Genomic DNA, 17,141 nt, shown 5'->3' with positions numbered 1-17,141 from the left:
AGCCTTCTTGAAGCAGTAAGCAGGACATGCAAAAAGGCAGACCCTGTCTTCTCACTTTGAATAGCAGAACCTGAGTATCAGCCATAACCACTACCATATACTAAATGGTGGAACATAAAAGCTAATCAGCAGCCATTTGCAACAAGGTCCTCATTGAATTTCTAAACATAGCCCTGTTTCCATCCTCTCTCACTTCAGTGCCTGGCTCTCCTTGCTCCAGGCAACACATTTCCACTGTCTGGCGGTTTTGTCCTCACCCTCGCCATGCTAAGGCCCGGGGTTCCAAAATGGATCCTGTGGTACCCCATGCTCAAACTCTAACAACACAAGGAGTCCTACTGCCATACATATTCTACACACTGAATGGGCATAGGCGCACTTGACATGCAGCACAAGGTTTTGGGTTTCACATTACAATGGAATTTTACAGAGTACACTCCTGCTACTGTTTTGTGTGCTTAGCCATGGCATGGGCAGAAGTCCGAAGCCCACTATGAGGATGTGCTTAGTGCACAGTTCCATGCTACAGAATAAGTTGTTTTGGACCTCACATTACCAGGACAGGCCTAGACTCAGCGCACACACTAGATTGGTGTCACTCCCCCTTGCAGGGGACCTGCTCCTCCCAACAGACGTGCCTCTCTGAGCAGACTACATGGAACCTTACTCCACTCTTGGTGAAGTTTGGTTATCAGACGAAATCTGTCAAACTGTCGGGTTGGCCATCTGCAATCCCACGATTAATTCCAGATGTTGTGGTATACTGTGTAGCCTAGGTCTTGCAATGAGACAGACCATCTCAGCAACTTCATAACTATCAGCCATTTGAGTGACTTGTGATCTGTCTGACGTGGTATCAAACAAGTGAAGCTGGAACCTCTTCAAAGCCCAAACTATCGCAAAGTATTCTTTTTCATTTGTCACCTAGTTTTGTTCCCTTGGATAAAATCTGAGGTTGATAAAGACCACTAGGTACTCTATACCCTTGTCATCAGGTTGAGCTAGTACCACTCCAACTCCTTTGTCAGAGGCGATGGACAGTATAATGAGGGGCTGAACACTGGTGCCTTCAACACAGGTGCGTTACATAGTGTTGTCTTCAGGGACTCAAAGTCTGTATGCCACTCTGCAGTCCAAATAATTTTCTTAGGATGCTTCTTGGATGTCAGTCATAAAGGGCATAACTGTAGTCCTATAGTTTGCTGCAAACTTTCTGTAGTATCCAGTGAGTACTAAGAGGGCTTTCTATTGAGTCTGGGTGGTGGGAACCTCCAACATGGACTGGATCTTAACGTCCTATGAGTGGATCATCCCATTTCACACCTTTTGTAAAAAGAAGACTCAAGAAAACTGCCTTACCTGGCACTTGTTTGCCTTAATGGTAGTTTTTTCCCTGTATTATGACCAATAACTATTCTGGGTGGCTCAGGTGGTCCTCCCACAATTTGCTAAAGATAACAATGTCATTCAGATAGGCAATGGCAAAATCTCTGGTGGCATCTATTGTAGTCACCTCATTAAGGGCCCGATACTCCACACAGAAGCACAAGTTTGCGGATCCTTGCTTGAGTACCAATATCACTTAAAACATCTTAGCAACCACTGCCTCGATGGACATGGTCAGACATGGTTTGAATGTTTCTTTTACCTTCAAGTTAACTCCTCTGTGTTATGTACATAGACTGGTGTCAACCCTGAAATCAGTGAAAAGAGATTGGGAAATCGTCCTCTTAACTCTGGTACTTTCTCTTTGCTGTTCAAGTGGCAGTTCAGGGGCAAGCTGTACCTCCTCAACAAAAACAGTCAAATAACTGGTCAACACTGCTTTCTGTTCATACCACTGTCATCAGCTTTTTGCTTGCTTGACCCACATATTGCACCATCATCTTCCTGAGGCCAATCACATTGTCTACCAACCCCATTTGAGATGACTCAGAAGTTCTTTCTAATCCTCCTGTGGCGGTGAGTGAGCCACGCACAAGGTGCTCAAACACAAGTTTGAAGGGACTGCACCCAATTCCTCTGAAGTCAAACAAGAGAAATGGCAGGAAAAGATTCCACTTCCTCCTGAGGTTGTCCTGTAGAGTTTATTATGCTCTTAAGGGTCTTGTTGAACCTTTCTACCAGCCCATTGGTTTGTGGGTTGTATTACTTGGAGAAATGGTTGGTCACATAAGCCTGCCCCCTCATCTCTCTCAAATAAGAGTAGATAAAGTTAGCTCCCTATTTGGAGATCACTGCTTAATGAAATCTGACACTTGAAAAGATGTCTAGGAAAGCCATAACTATCATTTTTGCAGTTGTGCTCCTTCCCGTTGGCATGGTCCACCACAATCAAGATACCTTTGTTGCCTGATAGGGGTGTGGTTTTCAGCCGATGGCACAGGCAGTGAGGAGAGAGTGCTCTGAAAACCCAGGCCCCATCCAGTCCCATCCTGGCTCTACACTGGAGGCAACATGCAGCAGTACTAAACCCACTGAGTCTGTGGGCTACGACTGAGATAGATGCGAGGCACCGTAAGGCTGAGAAACTGCTAATCCCAGGATGACCACACAATGGCGGCGCAGTGAATACTTTGGAGGTGCCTGGGAAGAAGCCTGACGACCCCGGTTGTTGTGTTCAGGGTCTGCCTACGTCATCTCTGTGGACATGGGTGGCTCACAGAGAGATGACTGCCTTTGTGAGGAGGACCGGGGATGCCACAGGTGCCAAGAGTGGATAAGGGCTGACGGACAGGAGGCGGCGAGTCTGAGAGCCTCTGGTCCTCCCTACCCCTCCTCTTACTTTGGCCTGAAGCAGGCAAGGTCATCGGGGTCTGGGGCCGGACTCCGGTCACCAGAAGAAGAGCAAGAGCCGAGGAGAACACCCTTGAGTGGTACCAGTGGTGTAAGGACCCAGACCATGCTCAACTGATGCAACGCAGCACTTCGGGTAGCAAGAAATGGACTGCCTGATAGAAATTGACAGGCTGGCAAAGCCCGGGTGCCTGAGGCCTAAGAACATCCCAGGTGAGTGCGCGGGACTGCACCTGGGGACTCCGCGAGGTCGGGGCCGGCGGGGCCCCACTAGCAGAGGAGCCCAGTGCCTATGAAAACAGGTGGGAGGCAAAGAGTGTGTAGCCCTCCTGTAAAGAGAGCCACAGGAGAATACCCACAGCAGCCTACTGAAGGCCCAAAGCGGCAGCCCTTAGTTATAAAACCCCTTGGGATATATAGATGGTGATCTTTGAAAAGGCCCCTGGAGCCTGGTTATGCGAGAGGCCTGTAAAAGGAAAGACTGTCGCACTGTGAGGGCCAAAAAAACGCTACTGAAACCACGTTTGGCAGAGAGGGGGCTCTCTCCTTGATCTTGGTGGAAACATTGAAAGTGACGCAGAATAGGACCAAGGGAAACCTGGGAACAAGGCCACACTTGGGAGACCCCTAGAAAGGCAGCAATTGGAAACTGCTCCCAATTAACAATAATGGCAGAGACCTGTTGAAAGCTCTCCCACTAGAGCTCACTCTTGACTTTCTTGGGATACTGCCTTACCAGTATAGGCTGAAGATTTGCATTAGCAGGCACAGCTGGCCATAAAAGACTAATTGAGTTCAAAACCCATCCCAGCTTACCCATATCTACCTTCGATTTGGCACCCGATACGGTGGTGACAAGTATCATGGGCAAGGCAGTGAAGAAGCAGAAACGAGAGGCAGCGGCCCAGATGACGGACTGTATAACGGGGGATCATGTGGATTCTGTGATTCAGTGCAATGCCAGGGATCCTCCTCTCGGACAACCAGTGAACCCTACACTTTAGGACATATTGCAGACTGTAAAGGCCACCCACAAGGTGCTACAAACAAAAAACAACACTCTGGGAGTGGATCTGGGCCTCCTTAGAGACAATCACTGCTGCCTCGCAGAGAGAGTCACTGCAACGGAGCGTTAACTAGCAGAAATACCCTCAGCTGTGCCCACAATGAATGAAAGACTTGCCTTCATGGAATCAAAGATCTGCACACTTGAACTCAAGGCAGAAGATGCAGAAAACCGATCGCGCTGGAACTGCATCCGGGTGGTGGGACTACTGTAACGGATTGAAGGGAATAACATGGTTGAATACCTGAAGACATGGATCCGAGTAGAGCTGCAGGGAGGCGGCCTATCTCCATTCTTCGCACTGGAGATACCTCCTAGGGTACCCGTGCGGGAACCGGCCCTGGGGTAGCCCCCTCGACCAGTGGCGGCCAATCTCCTGTTCTACAAAGATAGAGACTACATCCTGGCCCAGGTATGTCATAAAGGAGACATCATAGTGCACAGTAGCAAAGTACAGATCTACCCAAACTTCTCTTGCGAAGTGTAGAAGCAATGCACAATGTTTCAGGAGGCCAAACTGAAGCTCGGACAACTGGATCTGCAGTACGGATTGCTGTTTCCTGCAAGACTCAGAGTGATTAGAACTGATTACACCAGAGTCTTCAGTTCCTCACAGGAAATATGGGACTGGCTTGACCTTCATCCTCAACCAGGCTTGAGCAGCGGACCCTGTCCCCAGCGACAACACAGTACTGGGTGGGTGTTTGGGCAGTCCCTATAACTCAGTGGCCCCAACCTAAGATGAGATACAGCTTGAAAGAAGACCGGTGATGGAGGCGGTGGCGCTTCCCTGAGTGACTGGAAATGGACCCGAACAGTGCCTCTAGTGATTCAGGTAACTATAGTTTGCACATGCCACATGTAACGCTGGGAACATCAGATGACATTATTTGATTCACACCATTTTGGGGTGGCACAACTCTGAGTCCTTCCAGTCGATAGATCTCCAGATTGCTATGAAGATGGAGCTCTGGCAAAAGCAATCAGGTTGTTTCCTCCTTAGATATTGGGGGCTTGAGAATTATGGGAATGCTGGGAAGGCTTGGGGGTGGTATGCTCACACTTGCACTCGCCCTGCTTAGTGTACAATCTGTGGGACTCCATGCAGAAAACGTTACTTATGTTGAATGTTTGGATCAGGGGCGAACCCCCACTTGTCCTGGGGACTGTGAGTTGGGTAGAGAATATTACATTTACCTGTTGGGGGTTTAAGAATTGTGAATTTCTGACCGTTAGACTTGCAAACCTCAAAGATGCCCGAAATGGGGGTAAAAGAAGAGGGGAGAGTCACACCACACTAAATACCACTAATGACAACCCCTATGACTTATAGGTTCCTGTTGTGGAACATTAGGGGAATACACACCATGTCTAAAAGATATAAAATACTGTCATGCCTAAATAGACAAAACATACAGGTGGCACTTTTGCAGGAAACACACCTTACCCCCAAGGAGGGGAGGGCTCTACAACAGAGATGGAGAGGCCAGCTGTCCTGTACAACCTATTCAGCATTCGCCAGGAGGTCCTGGTGTGGGTGAGAGCAGACGTACTGTTTCAGACAACTAGTGGACCCAGAAGTTAGATACATGACGGTAACAGGCAGATTAGAGGGCCAAGATTTTACCATAGTGAACATATACGCACCCAACTTGGATGGAAGGCCCTTTTTGGTGAGTCTATCCAGCACCGTAGCCCAGTATATGACACACAGTGATAATGTGAGGAGACTTCAATTGTGTAACAGACCCACACATGGATAGCTCCCACCCTTCACTACTAGACTCAACAACATTTAGCATGGCGCAGGTATTCTCGGAGTGGCAGACGAGATGGGGGCTGGTGAACAGTTGGAGACAAACTCACCCACAAACCCATGATTATTCCTTTTTTACATACTTCATGAGCTACATGTCTGGCTAGACACATTCCTTTGTACCCCTGACATGCATAGCCAGGTCTCCAGCTCAGAATATCTGGCCCATACGATTTCTGATCACAACCTGGTTCTTCTACACCAGAACTGGGAGCGTCTGCGGGCCCGGATTCCCACCTTGCAACTCAACCCTGAATATCTGAAAGATCAGGCATTCCGAGAGGATACAGAATCGAAGAAGCACAATATTTTGAGGACAACAATGGATCTGCCTCCTCTCTCCAAATGGAGTGAGATGCTTTCAAAGCAGTGTTCAGGGGATCAAAATCAGGGTTTATAAAGCACAACTACTCACCCATAAGAGTCTCAAGGCGCTAAAGGAGTTTGTCCTCTGAGCTTCAGTCGAAGAGCCAGGTTTTACTGTAGGGATACTGTGGGGCATCATCAATCCTTGTTAGAGGAACTATATTGAGGGAAATACTGTAAGCAGATGAAGATCTCCATGGACTAGAGGTACAACAACCTTACCGCCCTGACTTACATCAAACCCTTCTGGAAAAGAAGGAAGAAGTAGCAGTCCGGGTAGAGAGACTATGCTGCTTCGACTAGTGGTGCTACATGGAGCATACTTATGCACAGAGACACCGAACGGGCACATTGCTCTCCTGGCTGGCTAATCCTGCAAAGCGTGGGTCATCCATATTAGAATTAGAGAAGGATGATGGGAGCTGAATTTATAGTCAGGATGGAATTCATGAATATTTCCACCAATATTATTCGGAGCTCTACGAGAGCACCATACAGCATAATTGGGAAGAAGTACAAAGTTATCTGACCCGTCTACCACTAACTCACGCCTCTACAAAGGAAGCCGAGGAGCTCGGAGGAGACATCACCACACAGGAAATTAAAGTAGCCATCAGATCACTGGCATGCAGTAAGACACCAGGGATGGATGGCTTCCTGGCTGAATTTTACGCCACCTACTCTGAAGAGCTGGCCCCATGCTTAGAGCCCTATATGCCTCTGCCAGAGCATCAGAATACCTATTGGCCACAACTAGGACAGCAATAATTGTCCCTTTATTAAAACCTGGGAAACCGCCCGAAGACTGCAGAGCGTATAGGCCACTCTCAATGTTAAATGTAGATTACAAAATCCTATGTAAAATGTTGGTGTCTAGACTTCTTCCTTATATGACAAAGCTCATTCAGTCATATCAGGACGTTTTGTTTCCCAGATGCAACTCTGCCCTCAATATTAGGCCGCTCCTGTCCGTTGTGGAGGCAGGACATTATAATAATGCGACAGCAGCGATCTTTACCGTTGAAAAGGCGTTTGACAGCCTTGAATGGGAATAATTATATTGAGTAATGTCCCACATGCAGCTCGGGCAGGGCTTTTTGAAGTGGACTTGGCTTCTCTACACTGACCCAACAGCCTGAGTGCGAACAGGCAGAGCCGTTTTGCAGAGCTACCAGGCGGGGAGAAGAACAGCAGGGTTGCCTCTTGTCGCGCTTGCTCTTCACCCTGGCCATGGAACCCCTGGCTGCTTGCGTGAGAGCAGGGAGATACTTCCAGGGACTACACATTGGTGAAAACTGGCATTGAGACAACCTGCTGATCTTTCTCAGAGACATGCAGGGAGATCTAGGCGGAGCCAAGACAATGCTGGAAGAATTTGGTTCAATTTCAGGCCTATGAGTAAACTGGCAAATGTCCAAGCTGTTCCCGGCTACTATTGAAGGTGGGCCACTGAAGGGGCTATGGCTGCTGCAATGGGAGCCCAGATATTTGACTTACTTTGGAGTAAAAAGTAACTATGATGGACTTAATGTATTAGAGGGCAGCATGGGGTCAGATCCCTAAGATCAAGCATGGAATTCTGGAAAATACTTCCGCTGTAAGTGATGGACAGAATAGCCTTACTGAAAATGATAGACCTACCAAGTCTATTGTACTTCTTTGGGACACTCCCCATTTGTGTCCCAAGGGCAGTGTTCGGGGACCTAAACTCGTTGATCACAGCTTTTATCTGGGGTCCCTCCCAACGGAGAGTCGCCCTCTCAACTTTGAAGTGACCTGCTTTGATGGAGGGACCTAGGGTGCCTGATTTTGAGGCGTACTATCTTGCAGCCAAAGTACAGTGGTTTGTGATCTGCCTAGTGGGCAGACAGAGCCATGGTAGAGATCGAGGCCCCTTTGCGCCCACACTGTCTGACCTGACAGAAGTGTTGCTACGAGTCAAAAGGTAAATGGCCGCAGATTCTGCTGAATTTCGCGTGGTCTCCAAGTGTTGGGACAAATGCCTTTGAAAGATGTGCACAACGGTCCCATATACTCCAGACCTACCCCTCAGCACACTGATGGAACTCCCACATGGTGGGGGGGGGGGGAATTAGAGGGGTTTGGAAGAATGGGTGGCCGCTTGGGCGACCACAGTTGGAGACTTATGCAACGAGGCTGTGCTGCTCCCCTTTGAGGAATTCTGCACCAAATTTGATCTCCCACAAGGGCACTTCTTGCTCCATCGGGCGGTCACAACAGTGCTTTGGAGCACTGGCAGTCTGGTACTACTGAACCCTCCACACATAAGAGTTGTCAGTACATAGCCCTCTCGTCCAGTGTTTTCGAAACAGATGCTTGTATAGGACCATAGGGGAGGATATACAACGGCCATTGGAATGACTGAGGGACAGGTGGGAGGCAGATCTCGGGAACCCACTGAGCAAAAAAGACTGGGATATAATAGTGAGCAGAATTCCCAAGGTGTCAAGAAATGCTTGCTTCAAAATCATACATTTCTATGTCCTCCATCAGGCATATCTCACACCAGCACGCATTCACAAACACTTCTAGGTGGTCAATGTGGCATGCCTTCATATTGGCCAGGTGAGAAATCACAAGAAATTGGAAGTCTCCCAGAGGCCCTCGGACATCAACATGGCACATAGAGCTGGAACAGTGGGCAGGGTGTAAGGGAAGGTTATTGCTATGAGAAGTTGAGAGAGGGATTGGGACCATGGGCATGGCTCGCGCCTGGGAAGCCTCAGTGGATTTGCTTAGGGACCCAGACAACCTCCTGATTGTGGCATCTCAGGATGATGAGCAGCACTGACTACCTCGTAAGTGCTCCAACCCCCTCCCCCCAGAGCCCACACCCACCCTACTCCGACTCACCCCTTCTTCACATGCAGGACACACACATATGAGGAATTGCCTTCCAACTTTAGAGTTTCCGGAGTGTAGGCATACATGACCACAACTCTCGGGAGGTGATTGAACTTGAAGTTGTTGGGATTGGGTTGTTTATATTCTTCTGCAGCTGCTTTTGCCCATTAATACAGGCGCTATCAGATGATGATCCTGTCACATGTACAGCTTGTATGGAATGCGCTGTAACAAAATTCAATAAAATGTATTAAAAAAAAATGCCATGGGCAGTGCAGAGGCCCCCCCTGTAACCCCCAGAAGTGGGGTTGTGATCAGCACAGTTTAGCGCCGGCCTGGCTGAGAACAACCCCGGCCACCTTAAGTCTGTCGGGAACCATGTTCCTGGCTGTGACGGTGGTCCGCCGTAATGTGGTGGTTGAACCTTTTGGAGGTTGGCGGTCCAACCGTCACCGTGAGTCTAGCGGTCCTTGGGCTCACAGACTTGTAATGACCCCCTTTGTGTCAGAAACCATGGGTGGCAGCTTTAGTGTACCACAAAAGTGCTATTTGCGTTAATTTTAGGTAAATCTTTTTGAAAAAATGTTTTGTCCTGGAACGTAAGCAATTCATCAATTGTTCACATAGGCTTGCGTCACTTTTTGTGACTTTGCACCTCCTCCAAGCCTTGATAAATATGCTCTTCAATACCTCAAATTCCTCAATAGCAAGTTGGTCCCTACTTCATTTATCCTGATGCAAAACAATTGATACCATTAACATGATGCTAATCCCAATTGCCATGTATTTAGTATCCCTGTTACCATTTAAACTTCATACATTTGTATTTAAAACTTAATTGTTTCCTATCAAAATGTTTATGGAATAAACATTTTCTAGACTGGCCCTCTCCAAGGTAAAGAAAACAAACCTGAATGTAATATGGGTTTTGTTTCCCTGATTTACATTTTTTACATGTTTCTTTTTGTACTAGGAAACCTGTACCACTTTGTTAGTTTATGTATTGGATACATTTCCGAAATCGGTATGCTTTGGAAAATCTCTTGTTGCTCCACTTTCCATCTCTATTTTAAGGAAGTACCGTGTGTATCATGATGGCCCCTTTAAAGTCTCTTCTAATTCTAAAAGAATTCTTATGATTTCGTACATAAACTCCTGATTTCTAAACAGTGTACACTGGATTATGTAGTTTCTTCATTAATCTGGTTTAATAAGTGAATAAATATTTGAAACTAATGTTTTTGATGAACTGAAATGATGCCTGGGCTGCCACTTTCTTTAACAGTGGTCCCATAGTTCATCTTCAGGTTATACATAATTCTTTTGATTTACCTTATGCTTTTTTTAAAATCATAAGTACATTCTTTAATACCCATTTAATAATCGCATACTGCTTCCAATATTGAGGATAACATCAATATTAAGGCCTTCCTGCAAAATCTCTCTAATATAATTTGGGAGGTCTCTCAGTTTCTAAACCACCTTTTCTGTACAAAGACCTTAAATGAAATACTAAATTGCACCACAAATTTTGAAATTTATTAGGAAGCAGATTTGCAGGCCTAATTCTTTACAGGATAAAATTTGGGACAACATATTTAAAAAATGTAAACCTGCTAACATTACCATTAAGTGTTGTTTTATCTTTTTTTTGACAGGTTTTTAAGTTCTTCTCTGAAGCTTTGTAAGTTGTCAGATGCCCCAAACAGTTTATCATCTTGTACATCACAGAAAGGAAACTAATTGCACATGCTGTTTTTTTGTATTAAAGTCAGTTATTTTTGGAAATCCATTTGGCAACAAATCAATATACTTTTACAGCTAGCGTTGCCTTTCAAATTCAGAAATATATTTTAGGTTGCCTATTTCTGTGATTGCTGGTAGTAGCAATTTTGGAATAATGTTTGGGGTCTATTCCCATTTTGTAGTTTGTTTACAATAGTAGTAATGCTGTTCACAAGCCTACAAGTGTAAATCATTCCCTCCACTTTTCATATCTTTTCTATGGGGGGATTCTCATACATATAAGTTTACGACTTCATAGTAAATGTGGACGGGTCCTGGAGGAGTTGCTGGAAAAGAGGCATACTTTCTACTAAGTGGGAGGTGGTTAAGTAGGAGTACGGAGGGGCTTAGTGGGGATGGGAGTTTAAAGAGGATTATGGAGGGGAATGTAACACCCACAAAAGTGTAAACCCATTACTATTCACAAACTGCACTTCTAAAGTTACTACAGCCAAAAGGGGATCCAAAACTGTTATTTCAACTTAGAGCGGGAGAAAGCCCAGCACCTCACGTAGCCAGCCATTGGTACTACACCGCCCACCCCTAGAAAAAGTGGACTTAGGGACTTGAACAAAACATATGAAATAAAGTCAAATTAAATTAATTAAAGTATTAAAAATATGACTAAATGTAGCCTAATGTTGAAACAGCCTAAAGATAAATCTGATTTATTTAATCTAAAATATTTTAACAACCTTTTTTTTTAAAATTATAAGTTAATGTTAATTAGGTGGCTTTTAATAAAATACAATTAAATAGCTTAAAAATTATATGCAGCACTTTTTATAATTCTTAATGTATAATGAAACATATTTTTACTTTAATTTGATTTTTTTTAATTTAAACATCAATAAAATATGTTTATTTAATTTAATATATTTAAATTATCAAAGAGTTAATTCAAAATTGGTAATAGTGCTGTAGCACTTCTTATCTTTTGTTCTACATTTAAAATACATATAGAAAAACATGAATTTAGATTAATATTTAACATAAAAATATCTGAATTAAAATTGTTTGAGTTAAATACACTTTTTAAAAACTTATTGTTCTACTTTGCCATAGGGAGACTTCACAGTTGGGGTGATATCCCTATGGTAAAATATAGGGAAAATAAAAAAAAAGGGTTAGTAAACTTTAGAATAAATTAGAAAAACTATGCTTATGTTAAATATTAATATAAATTATTTTAAGTTTGAGCTCTATGTATGTTTTTATAGATGTTTATATTATTTATTTATTTTCATTTTCTTTGTCCATACTAAGGACTACTTTGGCAACACGTTCCCAGTTTGCTACTTTTTATCTATGTTAATTTCTCAACCTAAATTGTGTAATGTAATAAACATAATAGATGAGATTAACCCCTAATCTTTTTATTTTTTTCTTCACTTATATTTTCCTCTCTCTTTTTCCACCTTCTTTGTCTTTCTTTTTTTGAACCAACTGTTCTGCTGGTATAGATTTGTAGCCCACTGCTGAGGGCTGAACCGGATATTAGAACATTGGAATGCTGGGGGCTCCATTGAAAACAATGGAGTGCTGCGGGCTTTTACTGGCCGGTAAAAGCCCGCAGCGCCAACATTCCAATGTTCGCTTTGTTCACAGCAACAGCTGTGAACAAAGCCTCACGGAGCCCGAGGGGATTTTAATCCCCTCGGGCTCCGTGAATTATTTTTTTTTTAATAGAACATTCTGCCCTGAGTGGCAGAATGTTCTAATAGCCTTAGAACCCGCCGTAGCGGGCTCTACCGGCTATTAAAGTCCCTCTCCCTTGTTAAATGCCCTCGCCTTCAGCTCGGGCATTTAACGCGGGGAGCGGGCCTTTAATAGCCGGTAGAGCCCGCTACGGCGGGTTCTAAGGCTATATTAAAGACCGTGAACCCAGGTTATAGGCCAGAGCCACAAGCAGGGGCCTGTAACGAGGGAGGGGGCCTTTAACGACTGGTATAGCCTGAGACACAAGGGCCATAAGACTATTAGAACATTACACCCACTGAGGGTAGAATGTTCTAATTTAAAAAGGAAGAAACAGAAGGACAAACATTGGAATGTTGGGGCAGAAGGCTTATATCAGCCATTATGAGTCCTTAGCCTCTTCATTGGAGCTCCCAACATTCCAATGTCCTAATAAATTGTAATCAATCATATTTTCAGGTTGAATTAGAAAATTATATAGCATTAATTGTAAGTAGCTCCTTTAATTTTATTCATTATAGCAGATGTTGTTTCTTAACATTTGAAAGTACTTGTACATTTTTATCTTTGTATGACTTATAATGCACCATTCTTCCCATGCTTGTTGTAAACTTATAGTATAACTTAAGATAGCTGTTAAATTATGTCAATTTTTTCCATGAGTGTGATATTGTACATTTTGTTAAGATCAAATAAAACATTTAAATTGAACTAGGGACTTACTTGGGAAGCAGAATGTTATCTATTCTCTGTTTTCTAAAAAGACTAATGTTGTTTTTGAAGATTAGTAATATTGTGAGCTAGTGGAGTTGACCTGTGTTAGCAGATATATGAGATATTTGATTAGACCATTTGAGTTTGAAATGGATATTATTATTACCAGGTGGTATGGTCTAGTAATCCATACAACTGGTGAAAGCATTGTAAGAATTGTGAGCCCAGCAATATGGTGCTCTCCTGCTAAAGGTATTGTCAGCGTTGATAGTCTACCAGTATTCTGCACAACTGGTGAATGCATTGTTAGCTAGGCAAGTCTATCAATATTGATTTGTGCCCAGCTAGTTAAAGCATTGTAAGATACGCAAGGCTAAAAATATTACTATCACTGGGTGAGGGCATTTTAAGTCATTTGGGAAGAAGTTGCCAATAAGATGTTTAAATGCTGCATCCAAACTATGCTTTATGTGTTGTATCTCTAGCAAAGGAAAGTCGCCCAATGAAACCATTCCAAATGGCGTCCATTAAGAAGAAATTTTGTAACATGGTTCAGCATCTCATGGCCTCACCTTCTTCTTCCAGGTACTGTGATTGCCTCAATGAGTTCCTCCAGTGGTTCTGCCAGTCCAGCCTCCTGCGTAAGTGAGCCCTCAGACTGCAGCTCCCAGAGCTTCTCACCGCCCTCACCTGGCAGCTCCACCTATGAAAGCAGCTGTCACAGTGGAAGCAGCGCTGTGTCTGCCAAAAATTGTGGCCCCATCTCCAAGGGGATGCAGAATGGGCAACAGCTAAGTCAGAAGGCAGCTTACTCAAGCGCTGAGCTACAAACAAAATGTTTTAGCAGAGTTATGAGAAGTAAGTGTGGCATATCTTAGCACTGTGAGAAATAAATACTTGTGTGCATTTTACAAGTGGCAATTCTTTCTCAGATGTAAGGTACTGGTACCACCAGAGGTTTGATCATATGGTGTTCTACTGGTAGTAGAATTCTATAGCTTCATAAGAAGTACAAACTGTGCATGGTTTCAAATGTATTTTCTGCAGATGTAATTTTTGGTGTTCTTCGTCTTTTAACAAAACTTGTCATAGCTTTTTATTAATATATAATTAAGAATGATTAACTTGTCTTCCATTCTGTTGCTTTAAAACAAGGTCATTGCACTCTGTTGATTTAAAACAAAGTCATTCCACCCCCCTCTGAAAGGTGTAAGTTTAATCTTTTACTTTTATTGGAGGGCGTGTACTAGTTATTATTGTCACACTTTGTTTTTTTTAATAAAACTTACTCCCACTAAAAAACGTAGCCCGAGGGCCCTTTAACCCACGAGCAAAAACACTAAACACTGATTGGCCGCAACTCATGTTTATGGCGATACAGAGCTCCTTTTTTGTCTTTAAGCAGACCATCAGGAGGGATTTAAAATTCATTTCCAACATTCATTTAATTCCATTTAATTTAAAATTATTTTGTAGAACATTTGAAAACAGCAACAAAAGAAAATGTTGGCTATTCACGTATGTTGAAATTATAATAAAAGGCAGTTAAAGGTATATTCTCTGATACATTATGTATACTTTTACCATATTACTGTATTACTATATTGCTGTGAAGATCTCCATCTCATTTGAAAATGTTTAGTTTTAGACTTTTTAGGATCTCTATTTATATAGACTAACTAGTTACTTTCCTCTCCCCCACTACATCCTTTGAAACCGAGACCCTGAGCAACAGCAAGCTCACAATTCAGAAAAATTCATTCTTGCATTCAAAATTCCACAGGATCATTTGAAACCCACATTCCCATATTCATTTACGTATTTATTTAATATTTTTATAAACAGAAAGGCTAGCAGAGCGCTCAACAAGTAAAATCATAACAGTGTGAATTTTACATTGGTGAGACATTATCATAGATTTAACTACAGTTTGAAAAATAGTCTAAATGATTTTCAAGCACATTCATTATAATACCACTTTCCTTTGTAAAAGTGTAATATGCTGACCTCACACCCTCTTCTGAAAAAACACAGCTAATAACTAATAAAATACAAAAGCCTGTAAGCACCCCATTTGTCCAATCTAGTCTGCATAAGTAATCTGTGGGAGCTCCAGACTTTGCTTTAGGAGAGAACACTGATGTGCTCAACCAGCGACAGTCGGTCACAAGGTATATTCTACATCGGTATGGCTACCACGAGACTCGGATAGCTGTCTGGTAAAGAAGACTAGAAGAAGTCTCCTGAAGTTCATGTCTGCTTGGTAAAAGACTGTGAAGAGGAAGGTTGTCTCCAGCTTTGGGACTCGACTTAGGGCTTTGATGAACCATGATGACAAAGTGATCCAGGTCCTGAGAATGTGGATGCTTGCCTTTGGGCTTCTTTGCTTGAAAATGTTTTATAAAACTCTAAAGTTATGGAGTCTCTACCATCTGTTTTCCCAGCTGAAACATTGGTGATCACCAGCCATGGTATGTTTCTCTAATGCAACCCCAGCCATAGAACCTAAAGGAGTTCTAATACAAGTTTCTAGATATGCCACATATAATATATTAGGAACAGCTCCTCCTCTGTATACAGCTTAGAATAGTATTCCTAAATATTTTCCTAGCCCCAAAGGTTTCCTGGATTATACATTCTGCCTTAACATAAATTGCCAGTATAGGGGAATGTTTCTGTTCCTCCTTTAACTTTAATGCCAAATTCTTGCTCATTGTTTCTAAATGTTTAAATGTGTGTAAGCAATAGTTATAACTTAACGTAGCCACTTTGTTGCTAGTGTGTTTGACAAGCAAATATTGCAAGTATTGCAGGGATACTCATGGCTTATAAAGCTCTTCTTCTATAGCATTTGTTCGAGAACAAACTAGAAAACCATGTAAACATTGTAGATGATACAATTGCAGACAATGATTCTCTTTTGCTTGGCAGACCACCTTATCAAGACCAATTCTGCAAGGCAGTGTGCTTCCTCTAAGTATAGCCTTTAATCTGTCCCATAGAGTGCCAAGAGGAGTTGTGTCAGCATTATTCCTCAAAGGTTTCTGAATTGTATCATCAATGTATAGACAGAATATGCCAACATTGAACAATCAAACATCTCCCTTTTTGCTTGCAAACTGTTCTGCTGAAAAAACAAGGTTTTGTCTATAGAGATAAAACTGTGATCTGCTAATGTCTTCTGGTGGATTTGCATATGAGCATGAATTGTTTCTGTAAAAGTTAGAGTGGAATATGATCCTGGATCCTTACCCTTTGATGTAGGAAGCAATCTTTTAAACCACAGTGTTCGATTATATGGCTAATAGACCCTCAAACAATGTGCATACATGCTCTTCCCTTTCTACTGGAGCTAATAATCTTGGGGTATGTTAATATTCCCACTGAGAATCAATTACCCCTCCAATTCTGTTAGCTCCAGAAGCAATTGTGTATATGGTGTGGGATTATCAATATAATTGGACCATAAAATTAATATTATGTACAATTACTTATCAGTGCTGACCTTTGCTGTTGCCCGCATCATCAGCCTTAGTACAGACACATTCCCACATGTCCCATCTACCATGTATGGCAACCCACTCCAGTGGGTAATTTGTGCAGTAACAGCAAACACAGCCTAGTCTAATCAATGCAACACTGAGGACCTCATTACGAGTGTGGCGGTCTTACTGGCGTCGTATTATGACTTTGGCTGCCACCAGTACCGCCTAGGTGGTCGGACCGCCGGGCCGGAGTTGAGCACCTCCCGCCCAGTGGCAGCCGTAAGACCGCCGGGGCTGTTAAGAGTCGGCACACCGCCAGACTTTTCGTGGCCCAGCAACAGGAATCTCCATTCCTGTCGCAGGCACACGCACCCCCACACGTAGATTCACCTAAATACACGCACCTCCACATGTCACACCTACAAACATGCACTCCCACATGAAACACCTACAAACACGCACCCCCACTCACCTAGGCACTCCCTGACAAACACCTCCACTCGCTTGCACGCACCCACACAAACACCCCTACTCGCACGCTTGAAGACAC

General features: G+C 43.4%; 1 protein-coding gene across 1 annotated transcript in view; it reads left to right on the top strand.

Moving 5' to 3' along the window:
• NR1D2 (nuclear receptor subfamily 1 group D member 2) overlaps positions 1–17,141 on the top strand; it is an 86,959-nt gene that overhangs the window by 4,758 nt on the left and 65,060 nt on the right. The window contains exon 2 of the mRNA XM_069212039.1: positions 13,692–13,964. Within this exon, the coding sequence (XP_069068140.1) occupies positions 13,692–13,964 (273 nt within the window). The remainder of the gene's footprint in view (positions 1–13,691; positions 13,965–17,141) is intronic.

This window comes from Pleurodeles waltl, chromosome 10 (assembly GCF_031143425.1).
Source record: "Pleurodeles waltl isolate 20211129_DDA chromosome 10, aPleWal1.hap1.20221129, whole genome shotgun sequence".
NCBI classification, from domain to species: domain Eukaryota; kingdom Metazoa; phylum Chordata; class Amphibia; order Caudata; family Salamandridae; genus Pleurodeles; species Pleurodeles waltl.
Note: the sequence above shows the minus strand (reverse complement) of the source record. Positions and strands in the feature narration are given on the sequence as shown.